At 37.5% G+C, this 12,934-nt stretch overlaps 1 protein-coding gene across 1 annotated transcript in view; it reads left to right on the plus strand.

The window, feature by feature from the left end:
* The first annotated feature begins 2,750 nt into the window (after positions 1 to 2,750).
* Positions 2,751 to 12,934, plus strand: part of Kif11 (kinesin family member 11) — a 47,216-nt gene continuing 37,032 nt past the window's right edge. Inside the window, exons 1-6 of the mRNA XM_077799252.1 lie at positions 2,751 to 2,827; positions 9,736 to 9,868; positions 10,085 to 10,182; positions 10,280 to 10,358; positions 12,489 to 12,674; positions 12,788 to 12,912. Of these exons, the coding sequence (XP_077655378.1) occupies positions 2,751 to 2,827; positions 9,736 to 9,868; positions 10,085 to 10,182; positions 10,280 to 10,358; positions 12,489 to 12,674; positions 12,788 to 12,912 (698 nt within the window). The remainder of the gene's footprint in view (positions 2,828 to 9,735; positions 9,869 to 10,084; positions 10,183 to 10,279; positions 10,359 to 12,488; positions 12,675 to 12,787; positions 12,913 to 12,934) is intronic.

Below are 12,934 nucleotides of genomic sequence, written 5' to 3' on the forward strand. Positions count from 1 at the left end.
ACTGGGATTACAGGTGTGAGCCACCAGGAAGGGCAACAATGATTATTATTTTTTAAAATTTTTTTTAGTTGTAGATGGACACAATACCTTTATTTTATTTATTTATTTTTATGTGGCACTGAGGATCGAACCCAGTGCCTCAAACATGCAAGGCAAGTGCTCTGCCACTGAGCCACAATCCCAGCCCAACAATGATTATTTTTATCTCCACAATAATAAAGATAAGAAAATCAAAGCTGAGAGATGTTAAATAATTTCCTTGCAGGTAGGTAACCAATATATACTCATTGAACAACTACTGTGTATGAGACTCCATTCAAAACACTCCAGGAGCTGGGCTGTGACTCAGTGGTAGAGCGCTTGCCTAGCGTGTGTGAAGCACTGGGTTTGATCCTCAGCACCACATAATAATAAATTAATTAAAGGTATTGTGTCCATCTACAACTAAAAATGTTTAAAAAAAAAGCACTCGAAAATCAATAGTGAACAAGACAGGGTTCCTAATGAAACATATTCTACCCAGGGAGACAATACAAGTACAGATTGTAGTGTTATAAAGGAAATAACCAGAGTTCTGAGGTAGAAAATTATAAAAGGAACATGCTTTGGACAGGATAATTAGGAAAGAAAGTCCTTTTCTCTTATTTTTGGTACTAGGGATTGAACCACTGAGCTACATCCTCAGACCTTATTTTATAGGTACTGGGGATTGAATCTAAGAGAGCTCAACCACTGAGTCACATTCCCAGCCCTCTTTATTTTAAGACAGGATCTCCCCAAATTGCTTAGCGCTTTACTAAGTTGCTAAAGCTGGCCTCAAAACTTGTGATCCTCTGCCTCAGCCTGGGGAGTCACTGGGATTACTGGTGCATGCCACCATGCCAGGCAAGCTTTCTATTTTATTTTTTCCCAGCTTTGTGTTTTAAAACACCTTTCTTAGCCAGGCAACTTAGTGAGGATCTGGGGATGTGACTCAATGGTCAAACACCCCTGGGTTCGATCTCTGGTAAGAAAGAAAAGCTGACCTGAGATCTGAAGGATAATAATGAGTAAGCTATGCAAAGTCAAAGGAAGAGAGTTTCATGCAGAGGGCACACTAAGTATAAAAAGGTCTGGATGCAAGACCAGTGGGTGGGAGTGTGTGTGTGTGTGGGGGGGTGTGGGTGGGTGTGGGGGAGTGAGGAGGTAGGGGTGGGTGTGGGGGGATAACACTTAGAAGCTGTTTTGCATGGCAGTGAGGTATGGAAAGAGTGGATGAAGTTCATGGGATTGGCAAAAAAGCAGACAAAGGGCATAATCTGATTTTTATTTTTTAAAAGACACTTCCCATGCTGAGTGAATACAGGAGGGAGAGGAGAAAAGAGTAGAAATAGGGGCACTTGTTACCTGAGAGAGCTGAAGGTTCTGGTTAGCACCAATTGTCCAGATGAGAAAGATTAGGGTGGAGGTAAGGGGGTACAGACCCCCGTTTTACCTATGTCCACTTTGAGACGTCAGTGAGCCACCTAAGCTATAAGCTGACAGACTGCAGAAGAGAGATGAGCCAGGGTCTGAACGTTAGATGCTAAAGGGACATGACAGCTTTCTAGCGCACCCAGCCGTTACTTATGAGGCCCCAACAACAGCTAGGTTCCGGTGAGTTAGGTTCCTGGAACTGACTACCGCGTAGCGACAGATTTCAGCATTTCCAGACCCAGCGACCCACACCTTAACTGGGCGAATCAAAGACGCTCACAGAGCGCCTACAGAAGGCCGGAGGCCGCCCGAGACTGGCAGGCGCGGGTGAGCAAGGCATGCTGGGTTTTGTAGGCCGCTGCTGAGTGTTTGCGTAACCTCCTCCGGACGCCGGAGGACTGCGGTGTGTCCGGCGCTGCGCCGGGGTTGTTCTAAAAATCACAAATCCACTCTTGCTTTCTTGTTTGGGATCATTTAGCGAGACTTCTTGTCTGCTAAAGGATAAAGTTCAGAGTCCATCCATGACACTCATCATGTCTATTTCATCACGATTGTGATAGTTTTACCTCTTAACACTTCCTAATTATTCTGGACTGTCTCCGGAAGTTCGGTTCGTTTCCGACTTCTCTTCTGTACTCCAATACCACTCTCTTTAAATTGAAAATTTCTTGTAATTACAACCACGGTCGGCCTTTCCTGTGCACTTACTATAAAGTGCTGATCTAAGGTACTGAGCCGCACAAGCTCATTAATTCTCACCATAACCTTCTGAGATGGCTACTATTATTTCCATTTTGTAGTTAAGGGAATTTTGGTTTAACAACGTTATGTAAGACCAAGCTTGAAGGTGACGCTTGGATCCCAGATCTCTCTCCCCCGACTACGAGTTCCGGGGGCGCGCGAACAGACGGGTTTTTCACTTTCCCGCGGGCCACGCCCCTGGGGGGGGGAAATCCGTCGATGACGTCACGTCCCATGGTGCTTTGCGCGCCCGCGCTACTATTGGCTTGGCAAATAGGCTCCTGTTTCAAATTGTGGCGCCGAGTCGTTGCAGAGTTTCTGGGCAGTGACAAGATTGGGTATTCTGTCCGGCTAGTGCGGGACAGGTCACCCACCGCCAGTCAGAGTCCTGGGTGGAGATCCAGGACGGCTAGCTGCGTGCGTCGGTCCTCCTGTCCGCGCCAGCAACCGGCGGAGGAGGCAAGCACGCGGGCCCGCATAGGTCGCCGAACCTCTTCGAGCCTCACAGCCCCCTAGTCCGCCGCCAGGCCTTGATTTTTTTGGCGGGGACAGTCATGGCGTCCCAGATAAATTCCTCCGCGAAGAAGAAAGAGGAGAAAGGGAGGAACATTCAGGTGGTGGTGAGATGCAGGTAGGAGAGACCTGTTGGATTCTGAGAGTCGGTCTTTGCTGCTGGGCTCCCTCCTGCGCAGTTCCAGGAGAGAAGAGTTTTGTTTGCGTTTCCCGAGGGGATCCGGCTTACGGGTTTCTCGGTCTGTATATGGTTACGTTCTGCTCAATAAGAATGATACTAGTTGGTGTAAGATGTAAAGTAGGGTCTGTTTTTCAGGCGAAAAAAAGGATGCTTGTGTTACAGGTTATGGTTAAACTGCTATTCAGGAGAGTTTTTGATCATTGTTCTTTACGGGAAGGTGCGTTATTTTTGAACTAATATCGAGAAAGACTTAAGTGTCAGTTTTATGCGGTTGCTACTCCATGCATTTTGTCAATTTAGAAATAGCACTGCATACCTACTTTGCAGATTGATTAGTGTTTATCTTGGGGTTATCTCCCATCACTTCGAAAAAAAGTAATTGCTTTCTTTCTTTAACTATTCTAGATGCAGCATCTTTTACATCTCTGTTAAGTAAACCTTGCTGAATTTTTTTTTAGAGAGATAATTTTTTTTAATATTTATTTTTTAGTTTTCGGCGGACACAACAACTTTGTTTGTATGTGGTGGTGAGGATCAAACCAGGGTCGCTCGCAAGCCAGGCTAGCGCGCTATCGCTTGAGCCACATCCCCAGTCCCAACCTTGCTGAATTTAAACATTGCAAGTTACGTTACAGAAGAACTAGACAGCTTAAGTTAGTGTAGGTGTCTGGTTGTGCAGCAACTTGACTTTCCTTTGTGGAATCATTTGTTCATATACCAAAGGAGACAGAATTTTCTGGATGAGGGTTGTTTAGGGGTGTGTTCAACTCCCTCCTGACTGTTTTCCAGATAACTTCTCAATCTTTGTGTTCTTTAAGAAACTGGGGTCTCGATATTTTGTCAGGCTGGCATTAACTCTTGGGATCAAGGGAACCTTCAGCCTCACCCTCTCAAGTAGCTGAGATTACAGAAGTGCGCCACCGCACCCCAATTTAACTAGTAGAAGAAGAACATAATTGTTGTAGAAACTGCTGCTTAATTAGAGATTGAATTATTCAGTTTCTTGGAGGCTCTTCACATATAGTGTATATGTATCTGTGTGTCTGTTTTTGTTGCTGTTGTTAAAAGTTGCTCTTGCTACTTTTCTGTACCCAGAAGTATCCTAAAATAAAAGGTTATTTAAAAAAACCTATATCAACAAACACTCTTTGATTTTGGTTAACTCAAATATGGTGACTTGAATTGTAGGTATCTAAGGTGATCACTGAGTTTCCAAACTAGGTGTCAGAAAGGAAATTATGTAGGAACCTTAAGCCTAGTCAATGATGACACTTGCTAGTTGAGATTCTTGGGCTTTTTAATTTTTTTTTTCCAAATGTAGTTTTTTTATTTTGATGTCTAAATATAAGGAAAAGTGCCTTCTGTAGAAAAAAGATTTCAGAATTATAAAAAGTTATGAAGAACACCGTAGCAAACATTGTGTATCTATCACCCAAATTAAGAAACATAATAATCCTTATAGCTGGAGTCTCCCATGGACCTCTCCCTATGCCTCCTCATCCATCCACAGTTAACCATTTTCTTGACCTTGATGTTTATTATCTTAATATATTTCAAGCCTTACCTTTTTAAAAAAATATCCAAGTTTTTTTTAAGTTGTAGATGGACACAATACCATTATTTTATTTATTTACTTTTAGGTGGTGTTGAGGATCAAACCCAGTGTCTCACACATGCCAGCCCCAGCCTGAAGGAGGTTTTTTTACTTTATCACCAATGAAAAATGCTCAGATCTAACATGTACAATAATTTTTATATAGAGAGGGTTTCTACTTTTTCTTTTCTGGTTAGGCTTTTCTCTTTCAGATTGCCTTCCTGGTGCAAGTCTGTCATTAAGCATAAATAAATAATAACATGAATTACTATGCCTTCAGGGATTGGCAAATCTTTTCTGTAAAGAGTCTGGATAAATAAGTATTTATTTTATTTAAATACTTTGCAGGCTCCACATGGTCTCAGTGACATATTCTCTGGTTTTATTTTTTTGAACAATACTTTGAAAACTGTAAAAATTATTCTAGATCTTTGGCAGGGCAAGAGCCAGATTTTATACAGACCTCCTATATTCCCCCTTCCAACAACTTCCCTCTTTTCTATTCCCCCAGTTTTTAAAATATTCCAAATGCATATAACATAAAATTTACCACCTTAATCCTTTTAAGGAAACAACTTCAGTAGCATTTAATATATTCATAATATTGTGCACCCATCATCTTCATCCATCTGCATAATTCTTCATCTTGAAAAACTGAAACTATATTCACTAAACAATAACTCCACATTTCCCCCTTTCCCCCGCCCCGTCCATGGTTTTTCCACTCAGTAACTCATATAAGTGGAATCATAATGTAGTATTTATCCTTTTGTGATGGATTTATGTCACTTGAATAATGTCCTGAAGGTTCATGCAGGTTGTAGTACATGTCAGAATTAGTTTTATGTTTAAGGCTATGTAGTATACCGTAGTATGTATGTATCACACTTTGTTTCTTCATTTATGTGTTTATGGACACTTGGGTTTCTTCCATATTTTAGCTATTGTGAATAATGCAACTAGGAACATGAGTATACAAATATCTCTTTTGAGACCCTGTTTTCAGTTATTTTGGGTATTTAGCCAGAATTAGGATTGCTAGATCATATGATAATTCTATTGCTAATTGTTTTGAGAGCTAATATCCTGTTTTCCACAGTAGCTACATCATTTTACATTTCTCACACAGTACAAGTGTTTCACTTTCTTCGTGTCGGTATTAATTCGTGTCTGTATTAATTTAAGTCTGTATTAACATTTATTATTTTCTGCTTTTTTTGATAGTAGCCATCCTAATGGGTATGAGGTGGGGTATTTCATTATTTTTTTTTATTGCATTCCTCTAATGATTAATCATTTAAGCATCTTTTGATGTACTTATTGGCCATTTGTATATCTTCTTTGGAAAAAGGTCTAAGTCCTTTGCCCATTTTTTTAATTGGATTTGTTTTGTTGTTCACTTTTAGTTCTTTACATATTCTGAATATTATATTAATCCCTTTTCAGATGTATGATGTGCACAATTTTTAGCCCATTCTGAGGATTGTCTTTTTGTATGCCTTGTTGATTGACAAGGGCATTTAACCACTGAGTGGCCTCCCTAGCCCTTTTAATTTTTTGAGACAGAGTCTCACTAAGTTGCTTAGGGCCTTGCTCATTTTCTGAGGCTGGCTTTGGAATTGTGATCCCGCTGCCTCAGCCTCATGAATTGCTGGGATTACATGCCAATGATTGATACAGTCTTTTGATGCCTACAATTTTAAATTTTTTATTAAGTCCAATTGTTTATTTTCATTGTTGCCTTGCTTTTGATGTGACATCCAAGAAATCACTGAAAAGTTCATTCTCTTTTTTTTTTTTTTTTTTTTTTATATTTATTTTTTAGTTCTCGGCAGACACAACATCTTTGTTGGTATGTGGTGCTGAGGATCGAACCCGGGCCGCACGCATGCCAGGCGAGCGCACTACCGCCGAGCCACATCTCCAGCCCGAAAAGTTCATTCTCATGAAGCTTTTGCCTTATGCTTTCTTCTAAGAGTTTTTACAGTTATAGGTTTAAAGATTTAAAGTCTGATCCATTATAAGTTACTTCATTCTTTCGCATGTGGATGTCCAGTTTTCCCCACCATTTGTTGAAAAGACTCTTTCCCTACTGAATGGTCTGTCTTCCTTGTAAAAAATCATTTGCCCATATATGAAAGGATTTATTTCTGGGTTTTCTATTCTAATCCTTTTGTCTATTTGTCTGTCTTTATGCCATTACCTGACAATTTTGCTTATTATAGCTTTGTAGTAAGTTTGGAAATCAAAAATTATGAGTCCTCCAGCTTTCTTCTTCAAGATTATTTTGGTTATCTAGAGACACCATATGACTTTTAGGATGACTTTTTCTATTTCTGCAAAACATGCCATTGAGATTTTAATAGGGATTATGTTCAATTTGTAGATCACTTTGAGTATATATCTTTTTTTAAATATTTTTTGGTATTGAGGATAGAACCCAGGGATACTTAACCACTGAACTATACCCAGCCCTTTTTATTTTTTTTTTTACTCTGAGACAGGGTCTCGATGAGCCTCAGTTGCTGAGGCTGGCCTTGAACTTGCAATCCTCCTGCCTCAGTCTCTTGAGTCACTGAGATTACAGAGTCACTGGGATTACCACACTTGGCTTAATGTCTTAATATTACTCCTCCAGTTCATGAACATAGATATGTTTCATTTTTAAGTACAACCCAGGTGATCCTGTGAGTGTTTTCATTCATTGTATTAATATGATATATTATGTTGATCATTTTACATCCTTGGTTAAATTAATTCGTAAGTATTGGATTCTTCTTGATGCTATTTTAAACCGAGCTGTTTTTGTAACTTCCTTTTTAATATGTAGAAATGCAACTGACTTTTTTGCATGTTGACTCTATACTTTGCTGAATTCATTTTTTAAAAATACTTTTTAGTTGTTGATGTACCTTTATTTTTTTATTTATTTATATGTGGTGCTGAGGATGGAACCCAGTTTACAACCATTAAGAAATTGTTACTACATATTCTGTTTTATGATGTTTTCATGAAGCCTGTTATACAAAGCGGCTTCTGATGAGTAATGGTAACCAATTTTAACTGCCTATATGTACCAGATTGTGAATTAACCACACACACACACACCAAAAAAACCAAAAAACCAAAAACCAAAAAACCACACAATAAAATGGAGTTTGCAAATATAAAAAATATATATGTAAGCTAATGACATGGGGTATGCTATGGGGAGTTGAGGTATCCTTTTAAAATAAGTGGTAACTTGGGTTGTCTAGTGATAAAGGGAAGATAATTTCCTATTTGGCTGTTCCTTCCAAAATGTACACTACTCAGTGAGGGAAATGAACTTGGAATAACAGGTTGTTCCCTTTGGCCCAACTGTGCATTATGTGTATAAATGTCTTAATGGATGCTGCCCAGTGGACTGTGATTCTTTTTAGTTTCCCCATCATTCCTCTTAGAATGACATTTTTTAGGGCTGGGGATGAGGCTCAAGCAATAGCGCGCTCGCCTGGCATGTGTGCAGCCCGGGTTCGATCCTCAGCACCACATACCAACAAAGATGTTGTGTCCGCTGAAAACTAAAAAATAAATATTAAAATTTAAAAAAAAAGAATGACATTTTTAAAAAAAATATATTTTTAGTTATACATGGGCACAATATCTTTATTTTGTTTATTTTTTATGTGGTGCTGAAGATCGAACCCAGGGTCTCACACGTGAGAGGCGAGTTCTCTACCGCTGAGCCACAACCCCAGCCCCTAGAATGACATTTATGAAGTAAAGTAGTAACACAAATATTTGAGAACCTATTGTATGCTAAGCATAGTAGTGAGCCCCGGGGAAACAGTAAACTAAACAGGATTTCTTTCCCTAGCAGTCTGAGGTATACTAAGAAACACTGGCAAATTAATATATGAGAAGTGATGTTTAAGAAAGGATAAATAAGGGCTGGGTTATGGCTCAGTGGCAGAGTGCTTTTGTCTAGCAAGTGTGAGGTACTGGGTTCGATCCTCAGCACCATATAAAAATAAATAAATGAAATAAAGATATTGTGTCCACCTAAAACTAATACACATATTTATTTTATTTTTTAAAGAAAGAAAGGGTACCTAAAAGGTGCTTTAGGAATATAGGGCACAATTCAGTGTGATCTTTAGACAAGTGGGGGAGGGAAGTGTCCTGGGAAGAATTCCCTGAAGAAATAATCTTCTAAGTGAAATACCTTTTTTTAGGCAGTTCAATAGAATGAAGATCAGTGATCCTATATGTTTGAACAATGTAGCCCTTCGATTCCAGTTTTTTCATTTGAAAAATGAATCTAGTGATACTATAAATGTTACAATGTTGTGAGGACAAAGTGAGTTAGCACATATTAAGTATTGGGAACAATGAGTACTTGGCACATGGTGCTCAACGTATTTGTCATTATTTTTTATCTACTTTTTATTTTATGCCAGATATACACTGGAAGTTTTGCATTTTGAATAAAAATTGACCTGTTCTTTCTATGCCATCATAACCTAACTTGATTAGATTGTAAGAATAGTGAAAATAGAATTCTGGGGGGGAAAAAACAGCATTTTTGAGAACTTAGCATCCACTCGAAGAAACTGTTAGAATTTGGTTGGCGGGAAACCATACTGGAGGTTGAGCCCAAGGACATTTTACCATTGAGCTACATCCCTAGTACTTTGTATTTTTTATTTGAGACAGGTTCTGAGACTGGCCTCAAACTTGCATTGTTCCTGCCTCAGCCTCCTGAATGACTGGAATTATAGCTGTGTGCCACCACACCCTGCAAAACTGTTAGGATTGTAATGTTTTATATATCTTTGAAAATTTTTTAAAAAAGAATTTTATTTCTGGGACTAAATCCTTATAATTTTCTCTGCTTTAGCATTTAGTCCCCACTTAATCCTCATTACCAACAGTGAGTCACAGCTTCATATTTCACTTTTTTCTTTTTTTTTTTTTTTTAGGTGAACACAATATCTTTATTTTATTTTTATGTGGTGCTGAGGATCGAACCCAGTGCCTCACACATGCCAGGCGAGCACGGTACCACTTGAGCCACATCCCAAGCCCCTTCACATTTTTCTTAACAATGTTGTTAGTGAAAATGTCATTGATAAAACTCTTGTTGTTTTTTGTGGTTATGATATGGAACCCAGGGCATCATGCATGCCAAGTAAATTCTCTACCACTGAGCCATATCCCCATCCCAAATTAAGAGTTCTTGAATAACTTTGGGTTTTTGTTTTTACAGACCATTTAATTTGGCAGAGCGGAAAGTTAATGCCCATTCAGTAGTGGAGTGTGATCACGTTCGAAAAGAAGTTAGTGTACGAACTGGAGGATTGGCTGATAAGAGTTCAAGGAAGACATATACTTTTGACATGGTACTTGCTTTCTTATAAAAGGGTGCTACTTTTTAATTATTCACTACTGTAGAGTAATCCTAATGTACATATTTCTCCTGGAAAATGGCATACTTTCAGTTATCTCTTCCAGTTGTTAAGTGATTTCTCATGAGCTGAATTAGTTAACATTACAAGTAAAATTATTAAAATGAATATCTTTTACATTTTCTTTAAGAAATTTCTTTATCTTAATAGGTTTTTGGAGCATCTACTAAACAAATCGATGTTTACCGCAGTGTTGTTTGTCCAATTCTGGATGAAGTTATTATGGGCTATAATTGTACTATCTTTGCGTAAGTTGATGAAAATATGTATATGTATGTGTTTTTTCAAATTTATGAAAAGGTTTATGTATTTGTTTTTGATCAAACACTTTGTTAATCTTGACAGGTATGGCCAAACCGGTACTGGAAAAACCTTTACTATGGAAGGTGAAAGGTCACCTAATGGAACATATACCTGGGAGGAGGTATTTTTTATAACACATTTATCTCTAATATGGCAGAAATTTAGCAGAATAAAACTTGTGTGTTGTGAGTCTCTCATGAAATAGAGAAGTTCAGAATACCCATGTCAAACATGAATTTAGGACTGGGGTATCATACTGTTCTTTGTAACTTTCATTGCCTCACTGCAAAATCCTTTCTTTTGTTTTATAAATTGGGCACAGAAAGAGTAAGGCACAGTTACTAATAATAAAATAGAATAATTATGGCATTATGACACATTATAATTATGACAATAATGTTTTATAATAAAAGTTATGTGACTGTGGTCTCTCTCTAAATATCTTATTGTACTTTTCACCTTTTCATTTAAAGGAAGCACTTTACGGCCTCTCTTTGACATTTCCAAATTGCTACCACTGATACCCTTAATGCTTTGGGGGACATTACTAAATAAAATTAGTGGTACCTGAATCCTAGGGCAGTTGATCTAATAACCAACAGGGCTACCAGAGACTAATAGGCAGGAAGCATATATTGTGTGGATGTGCTGGATAAGTGGATGATTTCATGTCCCTGTCTGGATGGTGTTAAGATTTCACCATGCTACTCAGAATGGTGCACAGTTTAAATTGTAATAAAATGTTTATTTCTGGAATCTTCCATTTAATATTTTGGACTGTGGTTGATCATGAGTAGCTGAAACCACAGAAAACAAAACTGTGAATAAGAAAGGGGACTTCTGTATTGTGGAAAAGTTGGAGCATGAATAGAACTTACAGGAAAGGATTTTACAATGAGGTAATGAAAGTTACAAAGAGCAGTATGGTGTTTTATTAATGATGACCTTGAGTGTTCAAGAAATTAAGACCACTATATGGTTTAGTTTTGAAGAAAGCATATAGAATATTTCACAAAGATTTTCACCAAATGTGTTTAATAACTTAATTCTTCAAATTATTGAGTTTTAGATAAGTCTTTTTTTTAGTGGTAACATAGCTGAGCTGTCAGCATATTCTATACATGGGTGATAAAATTATAGAATTATAGTCATTATAAGATATAGAATAGACATATCACTTCAAATTATAGAGACTTTTAACAGTTCTATTAAGGATGCTTTGATAGTTGAGAAACATCCCTGTTTTTTTTCTGACTAAAATGAACGCATTACATTTTCATGAGGATAATTGAATTTGGTTTTATAAGTAGTATGATTTAATTGGTTTCTGTAATGCTCAGATAGGAAGATGGATAAACAGTAAGACATATTTGTACAATGTTTGGAGAATACTGTTGAACAGACTGTTGAAAATGAGTTGTCTAACATTAAGTTGTTTGTTTTTAACTTGCTTTAGTATACAGTATCTCTCAGTATCCACAGGAGTTTGTTCCAGGATAACCTTCCTGCTATGTCCCCTATGTATGCACACATTGCTAGTTTCATGGTTTGTGCCAAAATATGAGGATGCTCAAGCCCCTTAAGTCAAATGTTGTATTTATATATAACCTATGTATGAAGTCCTGGATTCAATCACCAGTATTACCAAAACAAAACAAAACAAACAAACATACCTAGGAATTTAAGCATTTATCTGAGATAAAAAAATCATATAGATGACCAAAGACATCCTTCTTTTCTGTATTAATGGCACTTGGTGAACATCATTATGTTTATCATTGAATGCTTAAAGATGATTTAAGGTATATCTCCTGTATACCTTAAATCATCTTTAGATTACTTATAATGTTTAATATAATGTATATGCTATGTAAATTGCTCATATGCCATCATGCTTAGGAAATACAAAATATAAAATTACAATTTTTTTCCCAATATTTTCTATCCATATTTGGTAAAATGCAGAGCCAGTGAGCACAGAGGGCTGTTTGTACTTCTGTTTAAATATAATGTAAAGGGCTGGGGATGTGGCTCAAGCGGTAGTGCATTCGCCTGGCATGCGTGCGGCCCAGGTTCGATCCTTAGCACCACATGCAAAACAAAGATGCTGTGTCTGCTGATAACTAAAAAATAGATATTAAAATTAAAAAAAAAAAATAATGTAAAGGAGGTCCTTTATAGTTATATGAGTTTTAAGTGCCATAGTAAATGGCATTCTTCATTTATTTTAATCCTCATTGTATAATTTCAGGATCCTTTGGCTGGTATAATTCCTCGAACCCTTCATCAGATTTTTGAGAAACTTACTGATAATGGTACTGAATTTTCAGTCAAAGTGTCCCTGTTGGAAATCTATAATGAAGAACTTTTTGATCTTCTTAATCCATCTTCTGATGTTTCTGAGAGACTACAGATGTTTGATGATCCCCGCAACAAGGTAACTATCTTTGAGAATGATATGTTTCCATATTTTAATGTGTAAGGCTTTAAGAAGTCAGTGTCCTTTAAAAAAAAACCAATTTAATTGATGTTCTTTTGATATTTGATCAGAGGGGAGTGATAATCAAAGGTTTAGAAGAAATTACTGTACATAACAAGGATGAAGTCTATCAAATTTTAGAGAAGGGGGCAGCAAAAAGAACAACTGCAGCAACTTTGATGAATGCATACTCTAGGTAAGAAAGCCATAGTTTCCAT

The sequence above is a fragment of the Urocitellus parryii genome, chromosome 5 (genome assembly GCF_045843805.1).
Source record: "Urocitellus parryii isolate mUroPar1 chromosome 5, mUroPar1.hap1, whole genome shotgun sequence".
NCBI classification, from domain to species: Eukaryota; Metazoa; Chordata; class Mammalia; order Rodentia; family Sciuridae; genus Urocitellus; species Urocitellus parryii.